At 46.7% G+C, this 18,077-nt stretch overlaps 1 protein-coding gene across 9 annotated transcripts in view; it reads right to left on the reverse strand.

Moving 5' to 3' along the window:
* METTL8 (methyltransferase like 8) overlaps positions 1-18,077 on the reverse strand; it is a 128,483-nt gene that overhangs the window by 26,685 nt on the left and 83,721 nt on the right. For all 9 annotated transcript variants that reach the window (XM_029605769.1, XM_029605766.1, XM_029605762.1 and 6 more), the window contains one exon: positions 6,427-6,566. In XM_029605769.1, coding sequence (XP_029461629.1) covers positions 6,427-6,566 — 140 coding nt within the window. The remainder of the gene's footprint in view (positions 1-6,426; positions 6,567-18,077) is intronic.

The following is an 18,077-nucleotide window of genomic DNA, read 5'->3' on the forward strand; positions in this document are numbered from 1 at the left end:
GAGTACGCTATCGATGGACTTTTCCATTTGGCCTCCAATTTGTGCTACAAGGAACCACTAACCAGGTTAAGACCCTTGGAGTAGCAACGGAAGCACTCAAATTGGTGGGATTCAAGATAAACTTTACGATACCCAAGATGGCGCCTAACCAGCAAAAAGTTGATTCGCATCCACGGTGGCATAGGGCTGGTAAAAGCGGGCGATGCTTTCGCTGCCACTCAGAGGACTCACGAGCTACCTTATCAGATCAGGGCTGATGGACTCATTCATTTTTCCTGGTATTGAGACTCACAGGTGGATCCAGAGGGTTGTTATTAACTGCTAGTTGTTAAGATGACAATCCCTATCGTTAGCTGCTTTCTTTCCTTCTCTCTTTTTATGTCAGTTTTTCCAGGAAAAAGATAGAAATGCCATTCAGCTGTTTCTATCAAGATTTGCTTCTGGTTGCAGGGCATAATGTTCCGTGGGGAGGGGAGGAGATATTCCAACCTGGTCTGTGGGCATCACCCCCTTGGATTAGGAGGGATCACTATAAGGATTGGGTGGTCCGAAATGTTGGAATGGGGATTGGTGGCAGGGTTATTTGTTACTATGTAAGGGAAAGATTGTATGACATGTTGGCTTTTTTGGAGACCAATTCTTAGTCCGGGGACTAGTGGTGGGAGGAAATCACAGATGTGGTGGGCATTATTTTGTTTTCTCCTTTTTACATATGTCAGAGCACATATTGTCCATAAATGTTAAGGGATTAAACCATTTTTGCAGCAACATCTATTAGAACAAGATCTAGCAACCAATAAGGTAGTGATAGTGCTGATACAGGAGACGCATCTCCGTAAGAGACATGAACATCTGTTGACCTTTCGTAATTAAACTCAAATATTTGGCTGCAAGTACTAAGGGTTCTAAATTTGTGGGAGTAGGCATCTTAATCTCTAAAGATTTAATGCATGAAATCCTATTTCCAATGGCTAATACTCATGGCCGATATCTCCTTTTAACAGTGCACCTAGGGAGACAGGTCTTTATGCTGCTAACCATTTATGCTCCTATTCATGACCAAGGGACTTTTTTATGATCCCTAGACTCTATTTTGTTACACCATGCAAAAGGCGCACTGATTATTGGTGGATATTTTAACTTAACAAGACATGGCGCATTGGATAATTCCTCTCCTCAGTGCACAGCGGGCGCTATCATCTCTTATAACAAATTGGAATTTAGTTGATATTTTGGAGGCAAAGACACCCATCTTCTTAATGTTTCACTTTTTACTCAGCTTCCCATAAGTTATACTCTCGTATTGACTACTTTTTGATCGATACAAGTGTTCAAAATAAAGTACTTGCAACAAATATAGGCAACATCACATGGTCTAACCATGCGCCAGTATAGATTGATATTCAAATTCTGGATGCCAATCCTGGCTTGCGATTTTGGTGATTAAATGAGTCCCTCTTAAAAGATACAGCATTCTTACATCAGATGGAAGGAAGTTTGCATGACTATTTTCAGAATCATGTGAACTCTTCTACCACTACATCGATAGTTTGGGATTGCTCAAAGGCAGTGGCAAGAGGCTTGTTCATCTCAAGGGTGACTTTCTGCAAAAGGGAAAGGGAGAAGCATAAGCAAAGCTTCTTACTGTCCATTTCTAATTTGTCAAAGAAGCATATGGCTTATCAATCTGAGATAGTTCTCAGGCATCTTACAGCTGCTAGAACAGTCCTTCAAAAATTAGAAAATAAGAATATTGTGCATTTGCTTGATTTAACCAAGCAAGCTTATTATGATGGAGCAATAAGGCTGGGTGTTATTTGGCCAGATGCCTGAGGTCAGTTATGGTCCAGACATCCATTGCTAAAATACAAAATTCAAAGGGTGAGATCCTAACAACATCTGCAGATATTCAGCAAAGCTTTACAGATTTCTATGCCTCTTTTGTATAGAGCAAATGACAGTATACAAGAGAAGGATATTGACTCCTACTTAGATGCTTTACCGCTCCCAATGCTTTCAAAGGAACAACGCCTCTTTCTAGATGGGCCTAGCAGTACATCGGAAGTTCTATATGCTATCAAATTACTAAAATCTGGGAGTCACCAGGATTATATGGGATGACTAGTACATATTATAAAAAATGTTCTCATATTTTAGTAGACCAACTAACGAAGATGTTTTGCGGCATACTCTAACGTGGCCAGAATTACTGTTCTTGTGAAACCAGGTAGAGATCCAACATTATGCAGCTCCTACTGACCCATCTCCTTGATAAATATAGATCTCAAGATATTGGCCAGAATCTTAGCTGAGCACCTCAACTCCATACTACCCTCTCTAATTCATAATGATCAAGTGGGTTTCATTCAATCAAGAATGGCCGTGGATAATATCCGTAAGGTAACTGACCTTATAGATTGGATTCATCATGAGAAAATACCATCAGTTTTGCTATCCATTGATGGTGAGAAGGCTTTTGACCTTGTACATTGGTCCTTCTTATTCAAGACATTAGTTAAAATGGGATTTGGAGAATTTCACCATCACTGGATAGCAAAACTATATGACTCCCCATAAGCCAGGGTTAAAGTTAATGGAGGCTATGGCGACAGCTTTAGCATTGAAAGGGGTATGAGGCAGGGATGCCCCTTGTCTCCATTAATGTTTGCTCTATTTCTTGAACCTTTTGCTGTAAGGGTTCAAATGACTGATCAAATTATAGGTGTTCGATTGCATAATTCACATTTCAAATTGTTGCTCTTTGCCGACGACATATTGTTTACATTGACCAATCCCGATACCTCTTTAACAGGAGTGGTGACGGAGTTAGAGTACTTCGGAAGGGTGTCAGGTTTTAAAGTTAATTATGACAAGTCTGAGCTGCTGAACCTTAACCTGACGGCTGCCAGTCTCTCATATTAAAAGCCGGCATTCTTTTAGATGGGCTAAACAGGCTCCATATTGGATAACAAATTACAGACTTATTCCAATTAAACTATGCTCCCCTATGGAAAAGTATTGGATAAGATTTAGATAGGTGGAATAGGGAAACCTTTTCCTGGTTAGGGTGTATTGTCATTGTAAAGATGAATATTTTACCCCAACTTCTTTATATTTTTCCTACACTCCCCATTTACCTCTCTTCTGCGATATTATGGCAATGGCAGACAAGCATTTTTGGTTTTATATGGAAAAAAAAAAGGCCACCCCCGAGTAGCATATCCAGTGTTATTCCATCCCAAGAATAGAGGACTGGGGGGTCCCCAATATCTTGTGGTATTTTGTGATGGCCCAACTTAAGGCCTTGGTGGATATACATAGAAAAACAGAACTGGAACAATGGGTCTTACTGGAGCAAGCTTTAATAGGCCCAATACCCCTTCAGGCTTTACCATGGCAAACTAAATTCACATGGTGGCCTATTTATTATCTCCCTAAATCACTTCATAACACTTTACAAACCTGGTCTAAATGGAAATCCAATCTTCTAGGTAATTTTGCCTATTTCCAGCTCTCACATTTATTCAATAACTGTACATTTTCAGTAGGTATGTCTTCACATACGTTTGTGCAGTGGGAAAAACAGGGTATTACCTGTTTTGGCATCTTTTGGAGGGTGAGAATCTTTATAGCTATAAAGATATCATTGAATGATTTAGCATAGGCCTGGGAGACTATGTAGCATATGCACAAATTCCCCATTTTCTGCAATCCCTTTTAAGAGTCAGTTCTATACGCCTGACCAGGTCCCTTTTTGAAACTTATTGTGAACATGCAGATAAATTACGGAGACAAATTTAAAAAATGTATGGCCTTCTAAACGCTCCCTCCTCTGAGACTCAACATCACATCCAAGAATGGAATCAAGACTTAGGGGAGTCGCTAAGTGAAAAGGAGTGGAATATAGTATTTAATAGAGTAGCAAAATGTTCTAGCTCAGCTATTTTGCAAGAGCAGTGTTATAAGGTATTATATCAATGGCATTTGATGCTGGTCAAATTACATAATATCTCCTCTTCCTGCTTGGACTTTTGTTGGTGAAACTGGGGCCATAAAGGTATTTACCACCACATATGGTGGCAATGCCCAAGCGTAATCCCCCTATGGACACAACTTGCACAATGGATCTTGCAGCTAATAGGGGTAAGTGTGACCCTGGACCCATGTTCCACATTGTTAAATACGCCAGAGACTGGGCTACACAAACATTTACAGCTTTTTTGTTTCCAGGTATATTTGGTTGCACGGTGTGAGTTAGCAAGGGCATTGAAGCACACTACAGCTCCATCACTATTGGTGGTTATTCACCGCCTTCATTTGCATTATCATTTAGCCCACCTTACTGCTTTGAAACATGATTGTCTAACCACCTTTCATAATGTCTGGAATCCATTTATAAAGTGGCTTGCAAACCATACTTAGGTTGCATAGGAGATTGGGGATCTGGTAGATCTATCAATTGTGGGATTTGGAATGATGTGGTTTATAGATGACGCTTGCCTTAGCTTTAGCTTTTGTCAGTGTTTGTACTTATTTGTGGCCAATAAAAATTTTCAAATATTAAAAAAACCAAAAAAAACCAAAAAACAAATACATGCCCTCCTACACTAAGCAAAGTACAAAGAGAGAAGAAATGCGCATTCCCAAAACTGACATATTATGGCTCATGCACCCAGTCACTCCCCTTCCGTGCCTCCATCATCTTTCACTTTTCCCAAATACTCCCTTTCAATCATCCGCTCACACACATATCCCTGCCCAGCATTCCTGACCCTTCACATCCTCTTCCCTGTGCTCCCTTTCTCCTGTCTGACTCTCCTACTCACTTCATCCCATCTCCCTGCCTGCTCATCTACTCCAACCCCCTGTTTCTCACCCTTTCCTGCTCAACAGCTTCCACACTCCCTCTCCGTTCCATCTTCATCTTCCCAGCATCACCAACCTCCTTTCCCCCACCTTCCATAGGATGAAGAGATCATCAGCAACATCACTCCAAGACTCAGCAGGGGAAGATAAAGTTTGCATCCCATCAGGCACAGAATAGCCGGAGCCTGCAATGTCTCGCTTTGATCTGGGTGAAGTAGGAAACAACCACTCACTGGGCCAGAAAGAAGAGAAGGAAGTGAGAGTAGCCTCCAAACAGGCCCAATGTAAGAGAAGTCAACCAACTCCCACCAGGGCTGATAAGGAGGCAGCTATCTGCTGGACCTGTGACACACCTCCTAGGACCTCACAACACACCAGTGTATTCCAACACACCTGTTAAGACTGTTGTAGGATACTATGTACTATTTGTGTACAAAAACATACTGCTATGAGATGCACTGACTTGGTCCACAGTGAGTGTGACAGACTTATTAATCTTCTTTTTCTTAGATAGGTTAGTTGTTTGAAATCTAACATTAGACAAATTTCCATCCTCAGTCATCTTTAGAAAAAAGTACACAGCTTAAATGCAACATTTCTTTTTCTGGTGTGAGAAACTTCATCCTCGTTCCCATTCTGAGGAGGCAGTTGATGGCCGAAGCTGCAAATATTACTGTTTTTCTTGAATGTTTTTTTTCCATGACAGTCTTAGTGTTTGCACTGTTGAATTCTCTAAAATATGGAGAAAGCCCTGAGATAACCACAGGCTTAAGGAAATCAGAACCACGTCTCCAAGTGGGAAACCAGGATTGTTTCAGCCTTTTCCTTATGACGTGGAGCTATCGGATCAACTTAATGGTCAGAAGTTCTTAGGTTACCTCTAATGTGTTTATTAAAGGGAACCTAAAACTTTATTGTAAAATATATTCATTTACAACTGGTGCCTTCTAAAGTATTCCCTTTTGGAGTTTTTGTGTTATAAGCTCCCTCCTTTGTCATTGATTTTTTATCAGATTTTAAGCTTCGCAGTATCATTTTAGGTCTCAGCAGAGCCCTCCCCCCACCCCAAGCTTTGTGATGTCACACTATTGCCATGATTCTCTGCTGCTCACTGGATCTAGGAATTTAAATTAGGATACATTTATATATTTTTTTTTTTTTAACATTTAAACCAGATATGCTAGCATTAATCATTATATATCTGTTTCAATTGTTAAAATGTCTAAACTGATTAGTTTCACAAAACCTCAAATGGCAGACAAGTTCAGAGAGAGTGGGACATCACAAAATTCAGAAGCAGCAGCTGTTAAGAAAGCAGCGCTTCTTTATGACTAGTGCACGTAACTTTAACAAGGTCTTTAGTAAAGAAAACTGTACACATGATGTAGAAAAGGTTAGATATCCACAGTAAGCCTCTCAACCTAGTCTTAGAAAAATAAAATGGTAGGAAAATGCTCCAAACAATTAGTGTAGGTTATGAAAAATTATATTTTCAAGAACTGCCATCTTGAAAGCATCACAGAAAAACAGCTCTTGCATATTTATTTTGTCTGCACGTACCTGTCAGGATGAATAGAAGAAAGCACAAATACAAGAAGAATAACATCGAGGCTCTCATCTGGGAAGGGATACAAGGAAGCATCATCACATACATCATGAAGGAAGACATAACAAGGGGATGCAGAGTCTGCCAAGTGCAACTGTCATGACAAAGAAGTGAGAGACCAGAAAAGATTTAGCACACTTCTGCATGCAATACAAGGGATTTCAGTGATACAACAAACACTGCAAGGCAGACTCTCTCTCCCTACAGACCTGGTTTGTTTAAATCATAGAGTTGTCCATGTTTGAAACACAGAATTCCTATTTTTGCAATTTATGTGAATAATGAACTGGACTTTCAAATTAATACATAAGATGCCCACAACTACAGAGATTCAGTGTTCACAAACTCCATTTTAGGATCATTAGATTTCTTTGTCTTAGCATGCTTAAACAAACATTAGTGCATTTATATACCTAAATATATTCACAATGGAGTTGATTTCAAAACAAGCACATGGGTGTCCATGTGCGCATGGTTCCCGGCGCACACACATGGATGTGGTGATTTTATGTGCACATCGCTGTGCGCATGTTATAAAATATGGCTCCAGTGCACACAAGCACGCCAGATTTTAAAATCCACGCACACTTGTGCGGGCGGGTTGGGACTCGCACGTGCAGGGGGCAATTTTAAAAACGAATCCGCGGTGACGTGAGTAGGCCTTCCCCAGTTCCCTCCCAGTCCGCTCCAATTAAAGAGCAGACTGGGAAGGAACTTCCCTAACTACCCTTCCTACCTTTTCCCCTTTCCTCCCCGATCCCTAACCCCTACCTAGTTATTTAAACATTTTTTGTTTTAATACTTACTGCTCCTTCAGAGCAGTAGTTAACTTCCACACACCAGTCGGCTGCTGGCACGTGCTTCCCCGGGACAGGGCGTAATGTCCACTGTCCTGGTCAGCCCCCGCCCCTTCCCCTCTCTGCCCAGACCCTGCCTGCTCCTTTAGCATGGCCCGGCACTTCTGCACATTTCAGGAGATAAGCACATGGCCAGGCCATTTGTAAAATGCACTCTGTGTGCACAAGGCCCAGTCACACGCGTATCCTCCAGGTTTTACGTGGGCTCCTTTTGAAAATTTGGGTGAATAATTCATTTATCAAAATTACAGAATTGGATTCTGAATTACATATATAACAAAACTAGCGGTACCCGGCCACGCGTTGCAGTGGCAGAGTCAGGTTCTTTACCCTCCCTCCCCCTTGCTCATTTATCTCAGTCACTCATCCTCCTCCCCCTTGGTCACTCACCCCCCCTTTCCTCCCCTGTCCCCACTCCAACTCTCTCCCCTCACACTCACCTCTCCCCTCAATCTCCCTCCCCTGACACTCACCTCCCCCCTCATTCTCCCTCCCCTCACTGTCACCTCCCCCCACCTACTGCCTACCATTCAGATCAGAAAACCTTTGTCTTTCTATTTCTGTGGGAACCCCTCCACCCCAACCGCCCCCCCAATCCCAACCCTTTAAATCAAATAATAACCCCCCCACCCTCCTGCCCCCTCCCAAGACCTGGGAAATTAAAATTGTTGGTGCTACATGTGGTCTGTCCCTGGGCATCTGTGCGTGTTATGTAGCCAAATAGGGGAGTGCCTAACCAAATTTGCACTTCCAAATTTGTTTTGTGGTCTGGGGAGGGCTATTTTGGTGCATTCCCGAGATCATGCAAGTTTAGTGTATGTATTTGTGTGTGAACCTCCCCCTTCCCCCAAAAAACAACCCTATGAGAAAAGTTCTCTTAAACTAACCACCCCACACTCTCCTGCCCCTCCCCCCAGCCCTGCAAAAAACAGTAGCCCCCCCCCCAGCCGCTGAATGAATGAAACCTGCCCCCCCTCGTGACCCCTCCCCAAGATGTTCGCAATAAATTCATTACCACCCCCCACCCTCCAGACACCCCCCAAGACCTGATAAAAATGTCAGTCGGTGGAGCGGGCGTTCAGGAGCGGTCCGGGAGCAATGTATTGGCGTTGGTCCGTTGGCTGCGAGCACTGAAACGGGTTCAGACGGCCCTTTGCCCTTACTATGTCAGTGAGGTGGAGCAATGGCAGCGGTAGGTCCTCTGACATAGTAAGGGCAAAGGTCCGCCGGCTGCCAGTCACATGGGCTACTGCCGCCAATGGTGTCCCCGAGTGGCACAGTAAGGGAAAGGGCTGTTGGCGCCATGTTGATTGCTGGCAGCCGACGGCCGTAGTGCAGGAGATGTGTCCCGGACCGGTCCTGGCCCCCCGCTGGAGCCTCCCAGATTTCTGTCAGGTTTTGTGTGTGTTGTGAGGGCCTGGGAAGTAAATCAATTTGGCATGTGTGTGGGGGGTGTGAGGAGGGTGGTGGGTGTATTTTATCTGTAAAGGAAATAGTTATCTTCCGGCGAAAAAAGTGTGCGAATGTGTTAAAATGGAAGTGAAACTTGGACCTGGACTGGCGAAATGATTAGTGTAGCGTGTGTTAGTGTAAGGTGTAACAGATGGCGCTTACGTCCAGCAGATGTCGCTGTTTTCTCGAAACAATTTTTAAACCTATTTTACCTGTCACAGGTGTGACATATCTGTAATGTAAGTACAGAATAACCTTCCTGTATGCAAAATGAAGGTTGTGTCCAAATTTGAAAGCAATCGGTTCAGTGGTTTCTGAGATTAGCGATTTTGTCCAAACTATTTAACATTTTTATTTATATAAATGTCCCTGCAGTTTCTTTAATGAGAAATTTCTTTTTATTAAGTTCTTGATTTGACTCAGAACAGTCTTTTCAGTCATCACTGAAAAGTAACAACAGCATCAAAGGGCAGGTGGCTGAGGCAGTACCACTAAAATCCCTAGAACCATCCTGTCACAAGTCACTGCACCTTCCCCCAGATTTAAGCTCATCATACCCTTTGTGTTCAAAAATGGCCTAATTTACCAATGAATTACAGGATATGCATATAAGCTTTTTGTCAGTTAGTAACTTGACTGTTTGATCTATTCAGTGGGTTAAGAACAAAAGAAGTGCCATTCTGAATAAGACCAAAGATCCATTAAGCTCAGCATCAGTGGCCAATCCAGGTTACAAGTACCCAGTAAGATCTCAAACAGGTCGAATCCTTCTGGCTCATAATTGGAGTAAGCAGTGGCTTCCCCGAGACTACGTGTCCAGGAATTTGTCTAAACCCAACTATGCTAAATGTTTTCACTGCAATGTCTGGCAACAAATTTCACAGTTTAATTGTATGCTGAGTGAAAAATAAACTTTCTCCGATTTGTTTAAAAGTGCTACCCATTGGCGTCATGTTGTGTCCCTAGTCCTAGTACTATTGGAAAGGGTAAATAACCATAGGAAAATTGGTTCTTACCTGCTAATTTTTGTTCCTGTAGAACTATGGATCAGTCCAGACTGCTGGCTTTTGCCTCCCTTCCAGCAGATGGAGACAGAGAAAAACTTGAAGAGCACCCCCTCTTAACCTGGTGTGCCACCCCTCAGTATGAAAATTATCCAAGCAGAAACAAGAATTATAACTGATCAAGCAAAGGACAAAACTTTTAAACTGAACAGGAGCCAAACCCAGAATAAGAAGAAACCTGTAGCCTTCTGCAGCAAAAACGATTATCAAAGCAGACTCTCAAGAAAAACTGAGTGAAAACCCCCTTAAAGGGAGGGCATCTGGACTGATCCCTGGTACTACAGGAACAAAAATTAGCATGTAAGAACCAATTTTCATTTCCCTGTACATACCCGGATCAGTCCAGACTGCTGGGATGTACCAAAGCTTCCCTATGTAGGGTGGGACGTTGAAGAGTCCCGCTTGAATGACACTGCTCTCAAAGTTGCTGATGTCCGGAGCCTGGACATCCAAACGTTAGTGTTGAGCAAACGTGTGTACAGTCTTCCAGGTTGCCGCTCTGCAGATTTCTTGTGGCGAGACCAACTGACAGTCGGCCCACGAAGCCGCTTGAGATATTATTGAGTGCGCTTTCAACCCATCCAGAATAGGCTGGCCACGAAAAATGTAAGCAAACTAAATAGTCTCTTTCAACCATTGAGCAATGGTCGCCTTGGACGCTTTGTGACCCTTCTTAGTGCCGCTCCACAAAACGAACAGATGATCCGAAACCCAGAAATAATTCGTGACTTCCAAATAGCGCAACAGAGCCCTTCTGACATCCAGGCGCTTCAACTCCCTCACATGAGATACATCTGGAGTGATATGTGAAAAAGCCAGAAGCTCCACCGATTGACTTAAGTGGAAGGCCGAGACCAACTTTGGCAAAAAGGATGGAACCATCTTAAGAGAAACCCCAGAATCAGAAATCCACAAAAAAGGCTCCCTACAAGAAATGGCTTGGATCTCTGACACCCTTCAAGCCAAGCAGATTGCCACCAAAAACACTGTTTTCAACATGAGGTCCTTTAAAATGGCTTGTTTAATGGGTTCAAAAGGGGCTTCACACAAGACCCTGAGCACCAAATTAAGGCTCCAGGATGGACAAACTGGACCGACGGGAAGATTCAAATGCTTCGCCCCTCTGGAGAAAATGCACCACATCCGGATGCGATGCCAGAGCCCTACCATGTACCTTGCCTATGAGACATCCCAAGCCAGCAACTTGGACCCGAAGGGAATTGAAGGACAACCCTTTGGCTAAGCCTGTCTGTAAGAATGCCAGAATGTGCGCCACCAAGAACTAATGGCGGAGAACGCCCTGCTCGTGACACCACAATTTGAAGACTCTCCATACCCTGACGTAAGTTAAAGAGGTCTTCCTTGCTTGCAGAAGAGTGGTAATCATGTTCTCCGAATAACCTTTCTTCCTCAATTTCCGCCTTTCAAAAGTCAGGCCGCTAGACAAAAGTGATCCGCCTGGTCAAAAAATATAAGGCCTTGATGAAACAGATTTGGAAGATGACCGAATCTCGGGGGCCCGCGAGATTGATCAGGTCCGCGAATCACGGCTTTCAGGGCCACTCCAGGGCCACTAGTATTACTTTCCTTGGGTGGACCTCTATCTGTCGGAGAATCTTGCCAATCAGAGGCCAGGGAGGGAAGGCATAGAGTAGCCAGACCGAATGGCAGAGCACAGCACTGGAATTGCATGCCAAGGATCATGAACCAAAGAAACTTCTGGTGCTCCCTGCAGATGGCTACTCCGCCTGAGGGACAGGAACTATGGCCCTCAGACAGCTCAACCAGTCGAGGGTCTGTCGAATGATCTGCTCTTTCATGCGAGAGCCACAAGGGGAGACTATAAAAAGGTCTTGGAGAGGCCGAGCAAATTCTAACAAGTAGTCGTGTTCTGTGATGCTTAGAACCCACTGATCGGAGGTTATTTTGACCCATTCCTCATAAAAATTGGACAACTGTCCCCCACAAGAGGAACCAAGGAATGGGCCGACCACATCTCATTGAGTGGACTTGGCTCCAAGTGACGCGGAAGAGACCCCGTTGCGAGAGGGTCTATGGCCCCGAAAGGAATGAGACCAGGCTTGTGGCCTGCCAGTGGGCTGTCTCTGACCTGAAGTCTGCGCCTTGCTTTGTCAGAATTTCTGTTGTCCCCGAAAATGAAAACAGGCCAGAAGGAAGCCTCTCAAAGACTTAGGCTTATCCTCCAGGAGCTTGTGAACCTTGTTCTCCCCCAGCGACTTAATCAGCTGCTCCAAGTCTTTGCCAAAGAGAAACATCCCCTTGAAAGGTAAAGCACTCAACTGGGCCTTGGAAGAGCCATCGGCCGACCAGTTGCGTAGCCACAGGAGCCTCCTGGCAGAAACTGCAGACGCCATGGTCCAGAAGTGTTATGGTTTCGAGTTGTTTGAGTGGATTCTTGGGTACTGTGGCAGATTACCATGCCCACGGGGAGGAGCTCTGTGGGGAGTCACAGTACTGGGCTAGACTCAGGATGCACAAACACAGAGTTTTGTCTTTTATTGTACAGCTGATGTATACCACCAGAGGTGGCAGTAGTGAGTTGATCCCGAGGTAGCAAGTCCAGGGACCTTCGGCAGAGGGAACCCGTCTCATCAAGATGGTATAGAGATATCCAGGTGTAGGTTTCCCAGCAAGACAGAGCTGTAGTTGAAACAGACTGAGAATCAGATTACTCACTAGATGGTAGCTGTAAGGTTGATGATTCCAGCAGGCAGAAGTAGATGGTAACTGGCACCGAGGCAAGGAGAGCAGGCCCTCAAGGAGCGAGTACCTGATCCCAGTAAGGCACCTGAAAGAAAGCAGAAGGCCCCCCGAGGAGCGGGTACCCAGGTTAGAGAATACCCCAAAGGGCAGAGAGGGCTTCCAGCAGCAGCAGGGAAGCAGCAGAGTAGCTTAGATCGGACGAGTCCAATCCTTGCTAACTCAATGAGCTAGCAAAACAAGTGTAGGCTAAATACCCGGATGGCGTGACGTCACTCAAGGGGGATGCCCCCGAGGTTCCCGCCATGACGTGGATAAAGACGTGGGTGGGTGGCGTGCACGCACCCTAGGAGGCCCTTAGGAGAAACATGGCGTGAGGCTATGCCATAGCCGTTCCGGGGACGCCGGAGAAAGTAGCTTGCAGACGCGGCGGTAGCCATCTTCCCAAGGCTAGCGGGGAGAGCAGAGAAAAAGGTGAGGCACAAGGGTCGAAGCAGTCTGAGACAACCGGACGCAACAAGGTAGAAGTACACAGAAGATCGTATAAGGCATTTGCTCCATACGCAACCGCTGCTTCCAAGCGCTCCGCCTATGCCAATTCCTGAGGCGGAAGGTCTCGGGAAGTCAATAACTGTTGTACCCAGCGGAGGCCCTCCCAGAGGATGAAGCTACTGCAAATGGCTGCTCGGATACCCAGAGCCAAAACTTCAAATATCCGCTTCAAAAGAACCTCGAGTTTCCTATCCTGGAAGTCCTTGAGGGCCACTGCTCCTGCTACTGGGATCGTGGTTCTCTTTGTCACTGCTGACACTGAGGCATCCACTTTGGGGAACTTCAAAAGCTCCAAAGTCTCTTCAGGCAAAGGATAAAGTTTGTCCATAGCCCGTCCCACTCGCAGGCCTGCCTCTGGCACATCCCACTCCCGGATCATCAACTGTTGAATCATGGGATGAAATGGAAAAGTCTTGGTTGGACTCTTTAATCTCTCCAAGACCGGGTCCACTGAATTCTGGGGCAAGACTTCCTGGGGAAGCTCCACTCCGAGCTCTGACAAGACCCATCGAATGAGGGGGGTCTAATTCTTCCCTGTGGAACAGGCGATCAACTTTCGGGTCATCACCCTCCAGAGGAGATGCTTTCCCCAGGTCTTCATCTGGATCTGTCCCAGGCAGGGGCAGAGGGACTGTGTGAGCATCCGAAGTACCAGCGCCTACTGCATCCGGGATGGTAGCCCCGTCTGGAAGAGAGGAGCCCCATAGCTTCTTTACTCGAAGGGATCCCTGAGACTCTAGGCGTCTGGGAATCTTCTTGGGGGGGGGGCGGGGTCCTCAGGATGTCCCTGCTGTGAAGCCCCAATCTGCTGAGCCTGGGTAGCCATGAAAACTTTGTGCATTAAAAGCACAAAATCCAAAGAGAAGGCATTAATGCTGCCTCCTTCCCCCACCAGGGGATAGGGCTCACCCTCAGAAAAGTCCTGGCATGGATCCATAAGGTCCTCAGGACTGCCAGGAACCGGAGATAGATCAGGCGGGAGATCCCCTGCCTCTGATGCCTTGGCCCGTGCGTCTGCAAAAGAATTCAAGATGGCTGCCGATCCTGCGCTCAGCAGGAACAGGTTGGCCTGATCTTCCTGAGTGGCAGATCTTTTCGCCGCACCGCAGGACTTAGCCACCGACCCCGGACCCCAATCTGAGGTACCTTCTCCCCCCTCCCCGGGGAGGCACCTGGTACACAGCCCGGTACAGGAGATCCGCGAAGCAAACTCCCCACAGGCAACACATCGCACCGTACACGGCATGAGGAGGCAAGGGGAAGCGCCAATAGGACAGAGGAGAAAGGCTCAGCTGCAGCCGGAGCACACCCGGACGAACGCCGCTGCAGTCTGCTTGAACATTGTCCACCCCCGCTATGTGGGATGCCACCAGTTGGGACAGATGGAGCTCCGCCCACGCCATCAACTTGTCTGTCTTTCGGGAGACGTGTTGAATTCTTGTGCCTCCCTGGCGGTTAATGTACGCTACTGTCGTTGCGTTGTCGGAGAGAATTTGCACCGCTCGCCCTCAGACTAAGGGGAGGAAAAGTTTCAACGCCAGACAAACCACCCGGGTCTCCAGACGATTGATAGGCCATGTCGCCTGGACAGGTGACCATTGCCCCTGAGTCGACTGCATCCTGCACACCGCTCCCCAGCTGGAGAGGCTGGCATCTGTGGTGACAATCACCCACTGTGGGATGTCCAGGTCCACTCCTTGCAACAGGTGATCCAGGCTGATCCACCAGAGGAGGCTGTGTCTGGCCGAGTCCAAAAGCAGAAGAGGAGCCTGAAACTCTCGAGACACAGGCTTCCAGCGAGAGAGTAACGCCTGCTGTAACGGACGCATATGGGCAAAAGCCCACGGCACTAAGTCTATAGTTGAAGCCATGGAGCCCAGCACCTGGAGGTAGTCCCAGGTTGAGGGAAGGGAGAGGGAAGTGCAAGCATTGCACTTGAGCAATGAGAGAGTCTGCCCGATCCTGACATAGGAAGACTTTCCCCTGTCTGGTGTTGAAGTGGGCGTCTAGAAAGTCGATAGTTTGTGATGGGGTGAGATGGCGAGATTGACGACCCATCCCAGGGATTGAAGGAGGTGTAGCACCCTGTCGGCACAGGACCCGGGACTTTGCCCGAATGAGCCAGTCGTCCAGATAAGGGTGAACTAGGATCCCCTCTTTCCGTAGAACGGCGGCTACCACCACCATCACCTTGGTGAACATCCTTTGCAGAATGGCAGAGCCTGAAATTGAAAATGTTGTCCGAGAATTTTGAAGCGAAGGAAGTGCTGATGTGCTTGTAGGATAGGAATATGCAGATAAGCTTCCGTCAAGTCCAGGGAAGCTAGAAACTCCCCTTTGTGGACTGCTGCGATCACCGAACATAACGTTTCCATCCAGAAGTGTGGAATCTTGAGGGCCCTGTTGACCATTTTGAGGTCAAGGATTGGATGGAAGGACCCCTCCTTCTTGGGGACCACGAAGTAGATGGAATAGTGGCCTTACCCTTGCTCCGGCAAGGGCACAGGGATGATGGCTCCCAAGCTCAGGAGCCGATCTAGTCTTTGCCTCACTATGCCTTGCTTCTTCACCGGGCCACATGGGGAGAAGACAAACCGGTCTCTTAGGCGCCGAGCAAATTCTAACGCGTAGCCGTGATTTAGGATATCCAAGACCCACTGGTCTGAGGTGATCTTGACCCACACCTCGTAGAAGAGGGACAGCCATCCCCCTATCTTAGGAATTGAAGAGTGGGCCAGTAATACTTCATTGTGTGGACTTGGGAGCCCCTTAGGAGGGGTTATCCCTGGTTTGTCTTCGGCCATGAAAGGAATGAGACCAGGACTGTGATCGAGAGGAGGCCGGTCTCTGAGGAACTGGTCTGGACTGACGAAAGCAATGCTGACCCCTGAAGCGGGAGCGCGCTGAGCTGAAAGTCCTGTAACTCAGAGGTTGATCTTCGGGCAACTTATGAACCTTATTCTCTCCAAGGGACTGGATGAGCTGTTCCAGTTCTTCTCCAAAAAGCAATTTGCCTTTGAAGGGCAAGGAGCCCAGTCGAGCTCTGGAGGAAGAATCCACTGACCAGTTACGGAGCCAAAGCAGGCGCCTAGCCGAGACGGTGGAGACCCATGGATCTGGCCAGGACTCGGAGAAGATCATACAGCGCATCCGCCCCAAATGCAATTACCGCCTCCAGGCGGTCCGCTTGCCGTGCTTTGTCTGGGGGAAGCTCTTGAGCACCTAACAATTGCTGCATCCAACGAAGTCCTGCTCGTTGCATGAGAGAGCTGCAGACCGCTGCTCGGACCCCAGAGAAGAAACTTTGAAAATTCTCTTCAAATACACTTCGAGTTTGCGATCCTGGATATCTTTTAGCGCGGTGCCACCTGTGACTGGGATAGTTGTCCTCTTTGTGACCGTGGACACTGATGCATCAACGCTGGGTTCTTTGAGGAAATCAAAAGATTCTTCTGGGAGTGGGTACAGTTTGTCCATCGCTCTGCCGACCCTGAGGGAGCCATCAGGAACATCCCACTCCCTCGACAACTGAAGAAGCCTGGGATGAAAAGGAAAAGTTTTCGCTGGTGGACGGAGACCCGCCAGGACAGGGTCCCCCTTCCTCCCGGTCACACTGGGCCCTGCAGGTTCTTGTGGGGCCTCAATATCTAATTCTTCCAGGACTTGAGGAATGAGCGGGTCCAATTCGTCCCTCTGAAATCGCCATAAAACGTGGGGGTCATCCCCTTCCAGTTGCGGGGTCAGATCATCCAGGTCCGGATCAGAATCCTGAGGAGAGAGGGGGTCTGGGTTGGCCGGATGGGAGACCACCCGTACCCGAGAGGGTCCCTGAGGGATTCCTGGCAGCTGTGTGGCCCCTGCTCCTGATAATTGTGTGGCCTCTGTCCCAGGGATTACAGATGGTGGTACAGGTTCCTGGGCGAGATCTGGAGAATCCCCACTCCCTTCAAGCCTGGGGAGAAGGAGCTGCTGCATCCTGAGAGATTTGTGCTAAGTAAGCATTATGAATCAGTAAAATAAACTCTGTAGAAAATGGTCCCAGAGGGGCAGCAGGAGGAACCACATTCAACCGTCGAGATGGTAAAATAGCATCAGGTGGGATCGCTGGAGTAAGAATCGGCGGTAATTGTTTTGTCTTCCTTCCACCTTTCTTAATGCATGGAATATATCTGGTCTGTGCTTCTAGAATTTTTTTATTTTTTTTTTTTTAACAATGTCCATGCCTGTTGCACACTTTTTACCTTTGAGGCTGCACCTTTCAGTTTTTTTCTAATTATTTTTCTCATTTTATCAAAGTTTCCCTTTTGAAAGTTTAGCACTAGATGATTTACTTAGCACTAGAGCCGTGGATTTACCTACTGTCCCCCTTCAAATTTGATTGCATCAAGCTAGGTAGAGTGAACATGGTACAAATCTACTCTTCTTTCACCTTTCATCACTGCAAATCACATTAAATCTTTACTGATGTTGCGCTGGAAGTGGACCCTTGGCCTGGTGCAGGAAAAGTACGGCCCTCCGGACGGGCCCAGAGAGTGCCTGCCACCAGGAGGCAGAGCACAGATGGAGATGGTCTTAGGTGGGCCTCGCAGGATCTCAGAAGAGAAAGTTCAGAGGAGTGCCCACCACAACAAGGGTGCGCGGTCGTTATCCAAGGAGGAAGGCCGGAGGACACGGAACGCCAGCAAAGAGAGTCCAAAAAGATAGCAAGGGTCAAAGGTCAGAGATCAGTCCAGAATGGTTAGCCAAGGCAGGGGTCAGTTATCAGAGGTCAGTCCAGACAAGGTCAGGTCAGGCAAAGTTCAAATAACAGGCAGTTTTCAGACTAGAATTTAGCTGGATAAATGCCCAAATATTCATTTAGGAAAAATATTTAGCCAAATATTTAGCCAAATATTCATTTAGCCAGCTAACTTCTGAGTTAGCTGGATAAATGCTCTTGAATATGGACTTCTATGTACC

The sequence above is a fragment of the Rhinatrema bivittatum genome, chromosome 6 (genome assembly GCF_901001135.1).
Source record: "Rhinatrema bivittatum chromosome 6, aRhiBiv1.1, whole genome shotgun sequence".
NCBI classification, from domain to species: domain Eukaryota; kingdom Metazoa; phylum Chordata; class Amphibia; order Gymnophiona; family Rhinatrematidae; genus Rhinatrema; species Rhinatrema bivittatum.